This window comes from Lathamus discolor, chromosome 5 (assembly GCF_037157495.1).
Source record: "Lathamus discolor isolate bLatDis1 chromosome 5, bLatDis1.hap1, whole genome shotgun sequence".
Classification (NCBI taxonomy): domain Eukaryota; kingdom Metazoa; phylum Chordata; class Aves; order Psittaciformes; family Psittacidae; genus Lathamus; species Lathamus discolor.
The window spans coordinates 76,511,047-76,527,618 of NC_088888.1; the positions used below are offsets into that span (position 1 = coordinate 76,511,047).

At 42.6% G+C, this 16,572-nt stretch overlaps 1 protein-coding gene across 1 annotated transcript; it reads right to left on the minus strand.

Annotated features, from left to right (window-relative positions):
* Positions 1 to 10,686: 10,686 nt before the first annotated feature.
* TPBG (trophoblast glycoprotein) lies at positions 10,687 to 15,347 on the minus strand. Its single transcript, XM_065681366.1, has 2 exons — positions 15,338 to 15,347; positions 10,687 to 15,085 (listed from the first exon to the last, which is right to left on the minus strand). The coding sequence occupies exon 2, from the start codon at positions 14,899 to 14,901 to the stop codon at positions 13,777 to 13,779; it is 1,125 nt and encodes a 374-aa protein (XP_065537438.1). The 5' UTR covers positions 14,902 to 15,085; positions 15,338 to 15,347; the 3' UTR covers positions 10,687 to 13,776.
* Positions 15,348 to 16,572: the final 1,225 nt, after the last annotated feature.

Here is a 16,572-nt window from a genome sequence, read left to right on the forward strand (position 1 = left end):
TTTGTGCCTAGAAGGTGCTATTTACTCCATGCTAAGTCCTGAATGAAGAGGTTCAGGTGTTTGGGGGATTTGTTATATAGAATCATAGAATAGTTAGGGTTGGAAAGGACCTCAAGATCATCTAGTTCCAATCCCCTGCCATGGACAGGGACACCTCACACTAAACCATCCCACACAAGGCTTCATCCAACCTGGCCTTGAACACCGCCAGGGATGGAGCACTCACAACCTCCCTGGGCAACCCATTCCAGTGTCTCACCACCCTAACAGGAAAGAATTTCTTCCTTATATCCAATCTAAACTTCCCCTGTTTAAGTTTTAACCCATTACCCCTTGTCCTGTCACTACAGTACCTGACGAAGAGTCCCTCCCCAGCATCCCTATAGGCTCCCTTCAGATACTGGAAGGCTGCTATGGGGTCTCCACGCAGCCTTCTCTTTTCCAGGCTGAACAGCCCCAACTTCCTCAGCCTGTCTTCATACGGGAGGTGCTCCAGTCCCCTGATCATCCTCATGGCGCTCCTCTGGACTTGTTCCAACAGTTCCATGTCCTTTTTACGCTGAGGACACCAGAACTGCACACAATACTCCAGGTGAGGTCTCACAAGAGCATTGTAGAGGGGCAGGATCACCTCCTTCGACCTGCTGCATCCTTTTGATGCAGCCCAGGATACGGTTGCACTGAAGCCGGCTCATGTTCATTTTCTACTGACCAATACCCCCAAGTCCTTCTCAGCAGGGCTGCTCTGAATCTCTTCTCTGCCCAATCTGTAGCTGTGCCTGGGATTGCTCCGACCCAGGTGTAGGACCTTGCACTTGGCATAGTTGAACTTCATAAGGTTGGCATCAGCCCACCTCACAAGCGTATCAAGGTCCCTCTGGATGGCATCCCTTCCCTCCAGCGTACCAACTGAACCACAAAGCTTGGTGTCATCGGCAAACTTGCTGAGGGCGCACTCAATCCCACTGTCCATGTCAGCGCTGAAGATGTTAAACAAGACCGGTCCCAACACCGATCCCTGAGGGACACCACTCGTTATAAGTGTTATTGGGGAGCTAACAAAGAAAATGCAGTGCATTCATCTGCACAGCACTACCAGTACTTATTTTGCAGTAGCACTTGGATGTTCCTGACAGAGAACAGCAACCCAGTGTGCCACGCAATGTGGAAATACATAGAATAATGGAATGGTTTGGGTTGGAAGCGACCTTAAAGATCACCTAGTTCCAACCTCCCTGCCACAAGCAGGCACACCTCCTACAAGACCAGGTTGCTCAAAGCCCCGTCCAATCCTTCCAGGATGGGGCAGCCACAGTGTCTCTGGGAAACCTGTTCCAGTGCCTCACCACCCTCACAGTGAAGATTTTTTTTTCTTAGAATCTAATCTAAATCAACCCTCTGTCAGTTTAAATACAGAAATAGCTTTCACTACTCCCTACTCCAAAAAGTTCGTAATAAAACATGACGGTATGCTCCTAAAAACATTGTTCCTAATGTATGTAAAACATCTACCTCCTACTTCAAAGTACTTTATTGTTGAGTCATAAAAGTTATCACCTAACCTCTACAAACTCATTTGTGCAGTATTCACAAGTTGTACCTTGTAGTATCCACTAGTTAAAAAAGTCGCAAACAAAATCCATGTGAGTATCACAGGCCTTTTGAAATAGAGTCCTATGTGTTACTACTTTGTGCTACCAAGAAACTGGCAACTGATGGACTAAAGAGAGCTCTCCTGAGTCCCTCATAAAAATGACACCCTAGAACATTTTCCCTGTCACCACTAGAACTCTGCCTCGCTGCGCAAATCTAAATTACCTTTGACAAGAATGAGTTATCCCCAGAGCTTGGTAAAATACTTCTCAAGTACCTGTTCTCCTTGCGGAAGTGCCCCAGGTCACACCATGGGTCAGGCATCTTTGTATTTTGGCATGAGGATAGAGCTCTAGTCCTCCTCCTATCATCAGTCTGGGTTTGTCATTTTATCTGTATGAAACAGCCACAAAGCCAGGACAACTGCTCACAAAAGGATCACTGTTTAGGGAGATCCTACGACATCCAAAATTGTTCCTTTGCCAGCCCACAGAGTGCCACGGCTCCAGATGTAGGGGGGCCAAAGAGCCATGACACGATGTCTGACTCTCTGGTGCCTCTTGAAAGTTGTGAGGTATTGGCATAATGCAGAGGCTGCTCTCCTCTGCAACCCAGCAAATGGGCAATCGTGGACAAAAGCAACACTGGGTCTTAAGTCCCCTTTCACAGAGGTGCCCTCACTCCCCAACTGCATTTTAAGATGGAGACCCTTTCTCATTTCAGAATCAGGATGCGACACCTGAACAATGCACTAACCATACCGATACTCTCTCATAGATCATAAACACCCACTCTCCTGTTGCCAAATTGTATTGTCTCTTGGTAATTATCCTGTCGGTGTTTAGACGGGAAAATTCAAGAATATCCCAGTCCCTTGCTCTTTTTCTCTGAAGGCACGTAGTCAGAGCTACACAGATTTTAGGGAGAAAAAAAAAGTGTCAAAATATTGGCAGCATACTTGTGCTGAAGAAGTAATAAAAACAAAGTGAAGGCAAGGGAGTATTTTGTACTAAACTGTTCACCCAGAATAGGCTTCTTTGACTGTTTTACAAGTTATGAATTTTAAAGCTACTCACAAGACTTAATAGATGCTAAAAACTGCCATGCTAACTTGCGCTATCATTCTCGTTATCAAAAGTGTTTACCGCAAAACCTACTGCAATAATTAGTTCTAATACATTAGACTCTATTTCCTTTATCTTAAAAAAAACCCAGTAACTAAAATAGAAATAGCTTTTCATTAGCATTATTTGCAAAAGCCCACACAAGGTAAAACTGAAATGTTTTCAGCAAGAACTCTTTTCATACATAAATCAAATCTCTAAGAATTTTAAAATGTATTCTATAAATGTGCTTGTGTGTATATATATGCATGTACATATACAAATTGAAAATGCATAAAATTAATTCTATTTATTTGTGTCACTGAGAGATGAAGGTATGAAGAACAAAAGTGTATGCGGATATTTCCCCTCATAAAGGCAGTCAGAGCAATTCACAAGATGACTAAGTTGTGTGCTCCTCTCCAGTTAACCTCGTATTCCTCACGCACTTAAATGGCAAAGTTCAGATCAGCATGTGCTAAATTTTGGCTGATGCAGAAAAGACATTAAAAACAACCCTGAGGTGTAAATACTGTGTGTCCAGGAAGGTAGGAGGATGAAATTCACATTCTTTTAGCTGGATGGTGAGACACTGCAGTCAGGATAACACAATACTGCCTGCCCTGATAAACTGAAATTACAGTCAAGAATAAACCCTCTGTGTGCAATACAACTACCTGCAATAAAATGAAGGGAAGATGTAGCTGACTGGCAGTTTCAGGTTAGAGAGTTCTTGTCATCAGCACTCTGAGATAAGGATTTGGCAGGTAGGACAGGAAAGGAAGGGAGAGGAGAGAGAGGAGAAGGAGATGGAGAAGGAGAGGGAGAGGGAAAGGGAAAAGGAGAGGGAAAGGGGAAGGAGAAGAAGGAGAGGGAGAAAGAGAGGGAGAGGGAGAGGGAAAAGGAGAGGGAAAGGGGAAGGAGAAGGAGAGCGAGAAAGAAAGGGAGAGGGAGAGGGAAAGGGAAAAGGAGAGGGAAAAGAGGAAGATGAGGGAGAGGGAGGGAAAGGGAGAGAGAGACGGAGAGGGAGGAGAGGGAGAGGGAAAGGGAAAAGGAGGGGGAAAAGGGGAAGGAGAAGAGGGAGAGCTCACAGGCTATCAGGACACTCACATTTGAGAGCTTTGCATAGGGTCTGGCCTCTTGGAAATATAAATACTGTAGCAGACTCGTAGAACGGACCTAATACAGAAGTGCAAACCTCATTTTGCTGTTGAAACACTTTACCTGGAGAGCTGACTGTATCAGTAACACTGGGGTTTCTGCTTGGAGCGTTGCTCCTGTTACCAGGAGCAGCAGGGATGTCTGCAATGGTGTAAGCTTAAGTAGGATGCTTATGGAGGGAGTTTATTCCCTGTGCTGTAGTTCAAAAACTTGTCCAAAAAGTTGTAAAAACTTAATTGGTAGGATCTTTACTCCTTATTTTTCACTGCTTCTAAACAATAATTTTCCTATAGGTTTCATTATGCTACCAAATTTATGCACAGCTTATGTTCTACTTCCTGATGCAAAAGACAATTTTGAGACTATTATATTCCTTTGGAAAGTTGAACACTTAGAACTAAATTAAAGAGAAGACACTAACATTTTCTCACAAAGAAGACAAAAGTCTTTTTGCACAGGAGACAAACTTTCTCAAAGCAGCACACTATACAAGGGAACATATTTGTCCAGGAATTAAGGAATATCACAAAGTTAATCAGCCTTCTCCATTAAGCACAAGGTGTTTTACCTTGTTTATGACTTCTTTCAGAATCATAAGGCAAGAGAGTGTATACACTGTCCCCTAGCCAGTGTACACACTTCCCTTGGGAGGGAAGGAGAGAACAAAAAGAGCTTCATGCATTACTGGACGTTAAGAGTGCAGTGTATAAATTATGGGAACAAAATATATAGCATATTCTGGCACTGTTATTTTCTGGTGACCTACATTAAATGTTGATGCATGAATTAGCTATGGCTCCAACAATGCAAAACCCTGAATAAACCTAAATAATCTGAAACTTCTGTATGAAATCTTAACTTCTGCTACTTCAGCATCATTAATATTGCCACATCGTTCTCCAGTGAGTGCAAAAAGAATTGTCATTACAGGAGATTTTTGGCTCTACCAGCTTTCTTTCTTTCTTAAACAGTTTGCTCAATCAAAGATCTTTCCTTTTCTACTTCTCCCCTGGCATGGCAGAATAATGGAAAATAAGATTGGCAGGGTCCTCAGTAGCATTTCTATATCATCCACTGGTCTCCTTGTACCTGAATGCTGCCCCTGCAAATTTCTGTGTTTTCAGTGTTGAATGTATAATAATGAAAAAACATGTGAGGCCAATATATTTCTGTGACCAAAATTTCTTGAATTCTCCTTGTGAGATCAGCCACTATTATTATTTTCAGATAAGATTTTTGCCTATTAATTTGACTCACATTAACCAGTTGTTGTTTGCTTCAGTTTTCCTTCTAAACCACAGAGCAGACATACAGTTTTCTATGAACAATTATGCAATGCATAAACGAAAAACCTAAAATTGATGTGGTGGAGGTGGTGCTTCACACCTATATTCAAAGCCTTTTGGATATCTTATAGTCTATATCAACTGCTAAATGATAAGAACAGTTTATATAGCTCCCTACAGTGACTAATACTTAGTTTGGAGTCTTCTCCTGCCAGTTAAAAACAATGATTCTAGATGGCGAAAGCACCAGTACCAATCTTCTCTAAGCTGGCTCACCACAGCTTCATCTGTGTGCGTTTGAAACAGGTCACATCAATTCACGTTACTCAGTGTCATTTATCAAATCCTATCTGCTATCTCTGTGATTTTAAAAAAATTGCTAAAACTACAAAATCTAGAGAGCTTTATTAAGAACAACAGTAACCCCTACTGGATTGTGGCTGTCTCCCTGGAAACCCAGAAGATAAAACACCTTGTACTGCTCTGTGAAAAAGGCATAGCTCGCATAACTACAATGAAGAACGAGTAATTTCTCTGCTTGCAATAAATTTCAGTGTCATCATTTCCTGGATTAAATTGGAAATCCTGACGAGTTTACACTCCAGCTTGCTGAAAGACATCTGTTCCTTGCAAACGCAAATTCAGAGCTTTTTTTTTTTTGTATTTACAGATAAGTTATGAAACCAGCCGTACGCCAACTAGTTTGTTTCTGTGTTAAAAATTACAAGTACTAGAACGTATTTATTTATGTGCCTGAAAATAAGGGCCTTCACATATGAATAATAATGTAAACAGATTACCACAATCTGCTGAATGCATGTCCTAAACTCATCTGAGTCCTCTTCAAGTATATTGGGATGTGCACTGAGCTTCAGGGAGGAGAAATCAGAGCAGAGGTACTGTAAGCTATTGTAATAGAAATCTCCCGGTCTTGTTACACGGCATATATATCAATATCACAAACTCGGCATTCCAGTTCTTTCCGCATATTTCTGACAAATGAAGAATATGTCAGCAGAGCTATTTTCAGTTACATTTTACTCTCCTATAAGAAAAGTTTGAGCACTGTTTCTGCAAGTTTTTTCTAGACTATCATCACAAAGTAAGACCTCTTTTTACTGGGACTGGAAACTGGAATCAGAGAGTTCCTTTGGGCTACCACAGAAGCTTTCTGGTAACCTGGAAAACTAATAGAAAGGGACAAACAGGAAAAGGGAAAGTCTAACATCAAATATAACCTTATTAATTAATCTGCTTAGTGCTAAACATTCAAGATTTGATTTTATGCATGGCTTGTTTCATAGGAATTCTACCTTTGCTTACCAACGTGAAGTAATCAAGCTTGGTTACAATACAAAGGTGACAGAAAAAAGGCATCTGCATTAGGGATGATTAAATAAGTGACCTGAAGGGGAATGATATTCTGAATAGACAGTGCTACAGAGATCTCAATGAATCTGACAAACAACAGACAGAGCAAAGACTGGGGAATTTCAAAAGCTCTTACAAGTATTTCTACTGTCTTTCAAGTATATACCACACATATGCCTTTTCACACTGAATTCTTTTTTCCACATTTAGTTCAATTCACCTTAAAACAACTTTTGAAAATGAAACCCCTTTATTTTGAAAGCAGAACCCCAAATTGTGACCACTCAGCATCAATTTGTGTTAACTTGCTGCTAATGGACACACTAGGCGTGCAGCAACATGAAACACATCTTAAGTGCTTTTCAGAGGCATACCTACTCCATTTAGTCACTCAGGTCCCCTTTGCAATGTGTGGGAAGAAACAGGCCCCTAAGTTAGCCAACAGAGTGTACTGGAGACAAAGGTGTGCCTTGGACTCTACTCCTCTTCAGTCTCCTAGTTTTACATTATATATGTGTATATTTATACACACACACACACACATATGTGTGTGTGTGTGTGTGTGTGTGCGTGTTCAAAATGCATATAGGTACAGACAAAATACAAATTCTTTTGTGTGTGGAAAATTCATATATGCACATGCAAAATATGAATTCTTTTTTTCTGATGTATAAGAGCTCTGTCTTTAGTCCCCTCCAGAAAAACAATAGGCAAAATAAAAGCACAGGGGTAAAGCCACAGACTTAAATGGATTCTAATTTATAACTATAGATTAACTATTGCAGAATTTGGTTACTGTTCATAAACTGTTACGGAGAATGAAGGAAGACACCTGCCTGAAGAAAACTGTCAATATAGTAACTACTTCTTTTTCCTTCTTCAAAACAAGCTTGCATTACTCAAAGACCCCAAAGTGGTGTCAGTTCACAACTGCTTACAATGTTCTTGTAATAAATGATATTCTTTCTTATTTTGATATTTTGCTGCTGCTTTGATGCTTCTAGATTGTCAACAAAATATATACAGTATATAGTGGATTCTGTTGAAATGTCTATTTGACATTTCATAATGTCAATGTGACAAATTAGTTCTTTATTGCATAAATGCCCACAATTTCACTTAAAGCTATCCTGGGCTATGCCCCAGATAAAATTTCTACTAGAATGAATGGAATATCCAAAATAGACTGTGGGCAGATGTTAAAACAAGTCAGTCCTAGAGATAAAATTGATCTGCCATGTATAAAGCCAAACATCCTTCCATATAAAGCCAAACATCCTTCTGTGTTATGTATCCTAAGAATGTGAAAAAAAACCCAGGAATAGGAAACAGCTTAAGACACACAACTAAGTTATCAGCTATGCTTCTGGGGCAGACCCAACACATCACTCCTACCTATTAAAATTTCAGACATCTGCACTACCCATCTGTGAGAAGATGAAACGTCATTTTCTTTGAATTTTTATGTGATCACAATCTAAATAATTGCTTTTTAAAAGCTGTAAGAATAAAAGAGTTGTAGGAATAAAAAAGAATAAAAGCATCAGAATGCTTTTTCTCTGGCTTTCACCCTTCATTCTCTGCTTCAGCAGTACTTTTCCTTAATAGTTCCATCAGTTATAACTGTGCTTCTGTATTTCATTAAATAAATACATATTTTAAGATTTCAAAACACACAGTTTGATCCAGTCATTAAAAACCTAAAAATCCATTACTATTAAATTTAGAATTGGCACCCAACTTGAAAATCAAACCCGCATATATTAAAAACCGGAAAAGCTATCAAATCACATCCAAAATAACAAAAATTATTAAATCACAATCCCTTATATTCACTGACAAAATGTGTTTCTAAAGATATTAATCAGGCTATCTAGAGGGAAGATACTTTTTACCATTCTATCATGCAAATTCACAGAATAATCACCAATTTGAGCTAAAAAGAATACAATTACACTTTTAGCAAAGCTCTCAGTATCTCTAAGGATATAAAGTAATAAAATAAAGGGTGAACAAATAACATTTATATGCGATCCGATAAATATTTTATTGTGTTTTTCTTCAAGAATAATTTTTAATTAAGAAACAAAACGTTAATCTGAAAAAGTTACAGCCGTTTCTTGCACATCTAGAACTTCTACAATCGTGAAACATTCTAAAACACAAGATTTCTAACATTTTCAGCTCTGTATGTATTCGAGCAACATTGCTAATTTATTCAGATGCTTTCATGCATAATTACTAGAAAACACAAATTTGTTATTGTTATTTTCCATCAGAAAGAAAAGCTATCTAGTGAACACTGAAAAATATAAATAATTGCAAGTATTAAATTATTAACTGTAACATAATACACCATCTAAAGTACCATTTTAATTTTCTTAATAGTTGCCTTCCCTCAGGCTAACACTGAGAATGCAAGGCCTGATTTCAAGCTTTGCCTACACGACAGATGACTTCTGGCATAGCAAGGTTTTCCAAGGATATGACAACACGTAAATGGTAACACAGCTGAGAAAGCAAAAGCCCTTTTTAAGGACATACTTATACTGCAAACCTGTACTCCTAAAAGCTTGGTGGGTTTTTTTCAAGCTGCGAGAAGAGAGCTGTTAGGTTTATTGTACTGGTACAAAGCACCACTTTCCTGCTTATGCTGTATTGACTCTTGAAGCTAACAGAGTACTTCTGTATCAGCAAAGGACCCTCAGCTCCCACATGGTTTATGTCTCTTTTCTAAGCACATCTGAAATGTCTAATAAATGTTACACCCCCTAGACCAAATGCTTTCTCTCTTCCTTGGTGGGCCTTTGTTTGATTTCAAGACTGGATCTCTGCAACTGGTAAGCAGCATGTCGGCAAAAAGAGAGCATTAAGTTATGGGCCTGATCTAGTCATTATTAATTCAGCAGATGCTGAATTAAATTTGATCTTCTATTATAGCTCACAAGAACCTCAGAGTGGAAACACCTGCATTACAAATATTATAGGACGTGACACCACATGTTAGCAAAATCTTTCTATTTATAGCAACAGGGAGAAATTAGAGCTGTATCTGTGAAAAATGACCAGATCGTAACAGACAGAATCAATCAGCAATTGCTACTGAGCAAGCAATAGTGTTGTGATTTCCAGTGCTGACCCATTACAGCTATCTCTGTTTCATTTATAAGACTTTCCCTTCCACTTTCTCTCATAGAATATAAATGTCATTTGGAAGCTTGAAACCAAAATGTTTTTCTTACCAAATCCTATTTTCCTTCATCATATGCAGAGAATGAATGGTTCTTCTTGAACATTCAGCTGCTAAAGAGAAAAAAAAAAAGTTCATATCAAATTTTCATTCTGTCCACTTTGACAAAGATTCTTTTTCACATTAAGGCTTAAGGGGAAATAAAGATGCTGAACCTCAAAATACAGGTGCAGTCAGACCAATTTCTCCACCTGTGCAGGTTCATGATACTCCTTTTAACGGATTTCTTAAGAAAATTAAGCAAAAAAAGAAATTATGCAGATGCATAAAGAGCAGAGCATACCACAGGGAAAATGCTGGGAGAATAATGAGAGCTGGGATTGTAGTGCAGTCATATTTTGAACATTTTGACTAAGATGTCACTGAAGACAGGCATGGCAACAACTGAATATGGGTCTGAACAGACTGCTTCGCTAGCTGGCATGTCACTGGGGACTGTCACCAGTGCTTACAAGGTAAATTACCCTGAATGAAAAGATTCAAAGCAGTTGTGCAAAACTTCGAATCACTTTCTGGATGTCAAAATCATTGGTAATATTATGGCTTCCTGAAATAAAAAAAAAAAATAAGTGTCGGATGATCTAATATAAAGCAACCTTGGATAAAGAAAGATTTGGGGAATTTTCTATTTCTTACCTGGCTACAGCTTTGCTGTACCTAAAGTACTTTGGGAAAATATATTAAAACTATGGCAATTTCTTGTGCTATTCTTCTAAGAAAATTTTAAGCTTATTATAACTAAAAGTAGTTTTAAGAAAACAGTTGAAAATTGGGCAAACCATCCTTTCTGCTTCTTAGCTGTGCAGCCTTCACTGAAGGTTTGCCCACTACTTTAGGCTAGAGGTTTTCTTAGAATCATCCGTGACAACTGTGTCATGCAGAACTGCAGGGGTTTATGTATACAAAACACATTTTAGAGGCATTTAGTACTGCATGTGTTTTATTGAAGAATGAATGAATAAAACAGCCTTGCTAATAAAGCTGCTCTGGAAATGATAATCTATCAGAATTTCAGGTGTCAAAGCAGAGTAAGATTATAAAATGTGCTTCAGAAGATCCCTTAAACTAATGCTATTTTAAAGGTATAGTTTTTAAGCAAGATCTGAAGCACAGTGGGAGCTACTTTCTAAATGTCTGCCAAGTTCCACTGTTAACTATATTGTAAAAGGAAAGGAAAACAAATTTCAAGCACTATTTCTGGAAGGGGATTTAAGATCAAATAATGCATTATACAAAACACCAAAGCATTCACTGCTGCTTAAACACTGTAGGAAAATATTATCCAACACAATACCGACACATGCTAACTGTTACATCCTAATAAATACACATATAAGCAAATGGGAAAAAATTGTTTTAAAGTAGCCATCACCAGGTCTCTAATAAAATTCTATTACATTGACTTTCTATGATACAAAAATAATAATGATCTTTATAATAATGGGTGAAGTACAACAGTTACACTTGCTCACTATACAAATACTCAGTCCATTGGTGAGAAACTGCAATAAAAGTCGTTGCCTATCCTTACACAGCTCTGTAAATGCATGGCTGTTACATTAATACATCACAAATAATTGATTTTACTGTAGTTACTTCAAAGTATCTGTTAACAAAACCCACGAAATTGCCCAAAAGATGTCTTGCTTTGTACATATATTATCTATTATATTACAGGAGCATCTTAAGCAAGGATGACGCTCTACTTATCTTGGCACTATACAAATAAGTGTAAATTGATAATCTCCGAAATAACTGAAAGCACACTGCATAGCTATTGCAAATTCTAGCTTCTTACATAAACTATCTGCCATATATGCATACAAAGTATGAACAGTTTGCATAGTTCCACAGTAACAGTTATTCACACCAGGGGGTTTACACTATGCATAAAATACGGGCAGCCAACATTCAGACCAGCAGCCTGCTTTTTAAGAATCCACAAACTTAATTCATATGCTGTTAACCAGATATTGCTCATACATTTAAATTACAGCAGGAGAAATAGGCTAGCACTTAACTTACATTAACTGTAGAATACACTGATTTATCAAAACAGTAATTGTACTTTTTTTTTTACTTTTGAGGGCATATGTGCAAAACCACTTAAAAAATCCCCCCAAACCAAAACCCACTGCTATTAAATAAAGCCAATTTAAAGCAACAGAAAATTAGTCTGAACCAAGTTGTGCTACTTGCTTTGTCTGAAGCTGCAAGGAGAGAAAAATGCATTTGAGTAATACGGATGCCCAAAATGGATTACATTTCTTCTGATACTTTAAGGACTATTTTATATTTATGAGCTCTTACCAAAGGCATGTATCTATGAAAAAAACATCACATTCGAAAGCAAAGGAAATTAACCAGTAATTCATAAAATTTCAGAGATGCTCAAGAGCTTCAAGTAACGGTGACCATGGAAAACGCTGCACAGATTTACTGATAGTTACCAACTCACATCATGCTTTTCATTAAGCATCTATAAATGGATTAGAAAAAGTGCATTTATTACTGGTGGCCATTGGAAGGTCTTGCTAACTTTTTCATATGCCATCAGAGTTGCAAATTAAATATGTTTTAAGTTTTTCTTTGCATGCTTTATCTGTTTACAAGGAAATGCATTCCCAAGCAAGTAATGAGTAACATACAATACTGAAATGCACCTGTTAAAAAGATTTAAGATAAAGTCCCACCCAAATCCTCGATGTAGATCACTACAGGACGTCAAGAGGACTGAGAGGTTAAAATGAATCAGTAAGCACTTGATGAGTGCTGCATTGATTTACAAGCCCAAAGCTCACCAACCACACGACTGAACTGCATTTAATGTAGTTCAAGACATGTAAGTATGGGGTTTTATAATGAACAATTCCATTCAGATAAAATTTTCTTTAGCTTACAAACTCTACAATTTAATTTGGAATTTAATTTGGTATTTTTTTTTCTTTTCATTTGGTAGAGAAGATATTACGAAAAGTCTGTCAGCTTGTACCTTCCCAATAAGGTGGACCCTAGCATCTGTCTCCATGTTTTGCAGCTGCTTTGAGAGAAAATGGGGGGGGTGTGGGGGTGGGGAGGGGTTGTGCCAAGTGAAACGGCTCTCCTCATTGATTGGTGTTAATTCTCCTAGCATATTTCACAAAACTGTCAAACATGTCTCTAAACTACACATTTATAAAAAACTTTATTCAGATTACTACTGCAGGGCTATTAATTCAGAGACTATAAAGCTATCCACATTCTTAAGATGTCTATACATTTCTTATTGAACAGCAAACTTCCACACAACAGTTCTTGTAAGACCGTTTATTGAATTTAATAGTTCAGATGGAGTTTAGGTGCAGTCTGTATAAAAAAACCCCTCTCTTTTCACGTAAACTGCAATCAAAAATAACTTTACAAAACAGTAAGAGACTTGCTGAGATTGTAAGCTTCCTAACATGTAAAACTATAAAGTATTTGTGCATGCTCACTATTCAATGTCCTTCTTTGTAACGGAGTTCTTGTTACAAGGAGTTTCTTTGTTGGTTTTTTTTTTTTTTTTTAAATCTCAATGTAGCCAACGAAATGAAATCATTGTCATCACAATTTGGATATACAACATCAAAACTGGCACAGAGAAACATAACTTTTTTTTTCCCCAAAAAAGTTGAGACAGCTTTTGTTGAATGGTGTCTGCATCAGTAATGTTTTATTAAAACTCTGGTGGCTTTGAAGCACCAGAGAGAATCCTTTTTTCTTTGACATCTTGAAAAAGAATTTCCCACAAATATAGACGGCTAAGGGGGAAAAAGAAGTAGCAGCTTCTTTCCTACATACAGCCCAACGCCACGCGCAGCTGCCCAGCGTTGCAAAACAAAAATGAACTTGACAGCACAGGAAGGCATGTCCCCCTCAGGTTACAAGCACGTCTGAGATTTCTCTGTGGAGAGGGAAGCAAGCATGAGGGTAAAGCGCAAGTCTACTTTTCATGCATAGCTACTGTGCGCTGCCCCGTGTCCTCAGCGCTTTGTCAGACATCCGAGTTGGAGCTGAGGTTTGTTAACCTGGGGTCTGCATTGATCTCGTATCTGTAGTGGTAGCCCTCCATGTGATCCCTACAGGCATCCCTGATGTTATGCATCCACTTTTTGATTCCTTTTCGGTTCAAATACAAAACCAGGAGGAAAATGGCCCCGATGAGAGCCAAGACTATCCCTAGGAAGACATACGAAGTCTGTAGCTGGGAAGGCAGGTCTATGGGCACAGAGCAGTTCAGGTCCAAGCTGTTGATCTTCAGCAGGGCTTTGCCCAGCATCTTGTCGGGATAGGCACAGGTCAGGGCTTCTTTGCCCTCCACCTGATCACTCTCCTTGAGCCAGGCCACCAGGTCCTCGATGGCACAGTCGCAGACCCAGGCATTACGGCCCAGGCTGATGCTTCGAAGGGCAGGCAGGCCACGGAACTGGACCAGAGTGTCATTCCTCAGCACACCCAGTGAGTTGTCGCTGAGGTTGAGGCTCTGCAGCTGGCCCATCCCCTGGAAAGAGACGTTTCCCAGGCCCACCAGGGAGTTGTTGCTGAGGTCCAGCTGCTGCAGGGCGGGCAGGGCCGTGAACATGCCGGGGGGCAGCAGCAGCAACCCGTTGTCCGCCAGCTCCAGGCGGCTGAGGTTGCGCAGGGCCCCGGACTGCAGCATGGTGGCCAAGCTGAGGAGGACGCCGTGGTCGCGCAGGGCCCCACGGAGGGCCAGCTCCTCCAGCGGGCTCCCGCCCTCCCCAAAGGCGTGCGGGCTGAGGGACAGCAAGGGGTTGCCGCTGAGATCCAGCTGCCGCAGGGCGGGCAGGGCAAGAGCGCCGGCCTCCACGGCCCGCAGGTGGTTGCCGCTGAGGTTGAGGGCGCTGAGGTCGGGCAGGCGCTGGGCGGGGAAGGCGCCGGGCGGCAGGCGGGCCAGGCGGTTGCCGGTGAGGAAGAGGTTGCGCACGTAGGGCGGCAGGTCGGGCGGCACAGCCGTAAGGTTCCTGTTCACGCACTTCACCGTCTTGGCCGGCTCCGAGCACTTGCAGAGGTCCGGACAGCTGCCGGGGTGCTGCGCCGAGCCGCAGCCCAGCAGGACGGGCAGCAGCAGCCCCAGGCAGAGCGCGCCGCGCCCCGGCATCGCGCCGGCCCAGCACACAACTTTGCCCTCCGGGCGCCTTCGGCTCCGGCCGGCGCGGCGAGACGAGGAGAGGCGGGAACCCGCTCCCGCTGGGGCGCTGCCTGCTCCGGGCAGCCCCTTGTCCGAGGGCAGGAGCTTCCCCTCCGGGGCTGGCTCGGCTCCGCTCGGCTTCTCTGAGCGAGACCTGGCGGTAGGGGAGGAAAGGAAGAGGCAGCGGTGGGGCGGGGCGGCGCGGCTCTGCTCGCCCGCCCGCCTTCCCCAGCCCCGCGCCTCAGCCCCCGGCGAGCGGCTCACCCCGGCGGCCCCGGCCCCGCGGCGGAGCGGGGGATCCCGCCAAGGAGTAAGTTTTCCCCCACTTCCAACGCGCTCCGCCGCCTTCCCACCTGCCCTGTGGCTGCACTGGCGGAGCGCGGGGGGAAGGAAAGCTCTAACTCACCGCGTCCCACCGCTCCTGTCCCAGGGCTCTCCCCAGCTCCGCGCCACGACCGGTGCAAACTCCCGCCCGCGAAACCCGCCGCGGAACCGTGCCCTGTCCCTCACCTCCCGCACCGCACCGCACCGCGCCGCGCCCGCAGCAAACTCCGCCGGAGCAAGCGACCGCCACCGACTGCCCCGAACGCCGGCGACCGCCGACGCCCGCCCTCGCCGCGCCTGGCCCTGCCTCCTCTGACAGGAGAAACCAACCGCGGCCCGGCCGGGGGGGCGCCGCCGGCCACGCCCCGCCGGGAGGGTCCGCTCGGCGCCCCGCTCCCCCCGCCCCCCGGTTCAGGTGGTGCTGCCAGAGGCTCACCTTGCCGCCGGGCGGGGCCGCTCCGTGTGGAGAGCCCCTCAGCGCGGCGGGCGGCGCGGCTCGCTCGAAGCGGAGCTCCGCGGAGGGAGAGCCGGCTGCGGGGAAAGCCGGGGAGCCCCGCGCCCCTCTACCCGTCTTGGCAGCGCCGTACCTGTGCTCGCCCTGACGCCGTGGCAGGGGGCACCGCGCCGGAGCCTGGCTCCTGGCAGTTTCCCCGATCAGTGCACTCGGGCCGGCAGGACTGGGAAATCTCAAGGGATTCCCAGGGCGGGGGGCTCGCCCGGCTATCCATGGAAAGGGGGGAGTAACACCAGCAACAAAATACACGGAACGAGCTCCAAAAGTAAAGGAAAAAACACACCCACCCAATCAAGCCCCCCACAAACAAACAAAACCCCAACAGCTACAGCAAAGAAATGCAAAGCAACAAATAACCAGACCATCAAAACTCCCCAAAACAAACCCACCAGAATCTGTAGAGCTCTTGAATAGTAATAATCATTAAAAAAAGAGGCCACAAATTGACAGCTTAAGTCTGAGATTTAAACTTTCTTATGGTGAGGAAAAGCAGCCTAAATATCTATCTGTATGTAAAGTGTTTACCAGTTTTGGTCACTATGGCTGACCCAAAACTGCCCTGGCATGCCTGAACACTATGGGTAGTACAAATGCTCTTCTGTAGATGGGTGACTTGCTTGAGTACTCCATGGACAGAGATTTGAGGAAGAGGTGAATGGCAGGAGCTGTTGCGGGGGCTGTATTTGGCTGCTGGTCCTTATGAAGTGATTGAGATAGTTAAATAACATCACATTAACTGAATATCAGTATATTCAAATAACCAGTTTCAGCAACGTGAAGCTGAGCCCTTTGTGACTCATTTG

Bases quoted from the DNA above. Each gene is read 5' to 3' on its own strand.
- TPBG (XM_065681366.1), bottom strand. From the start codon at position 14,901: ATGCCGGGGCGCGGCGCGCTCTGCCTGGGGCTGCTGCTGCCCGTCCTG.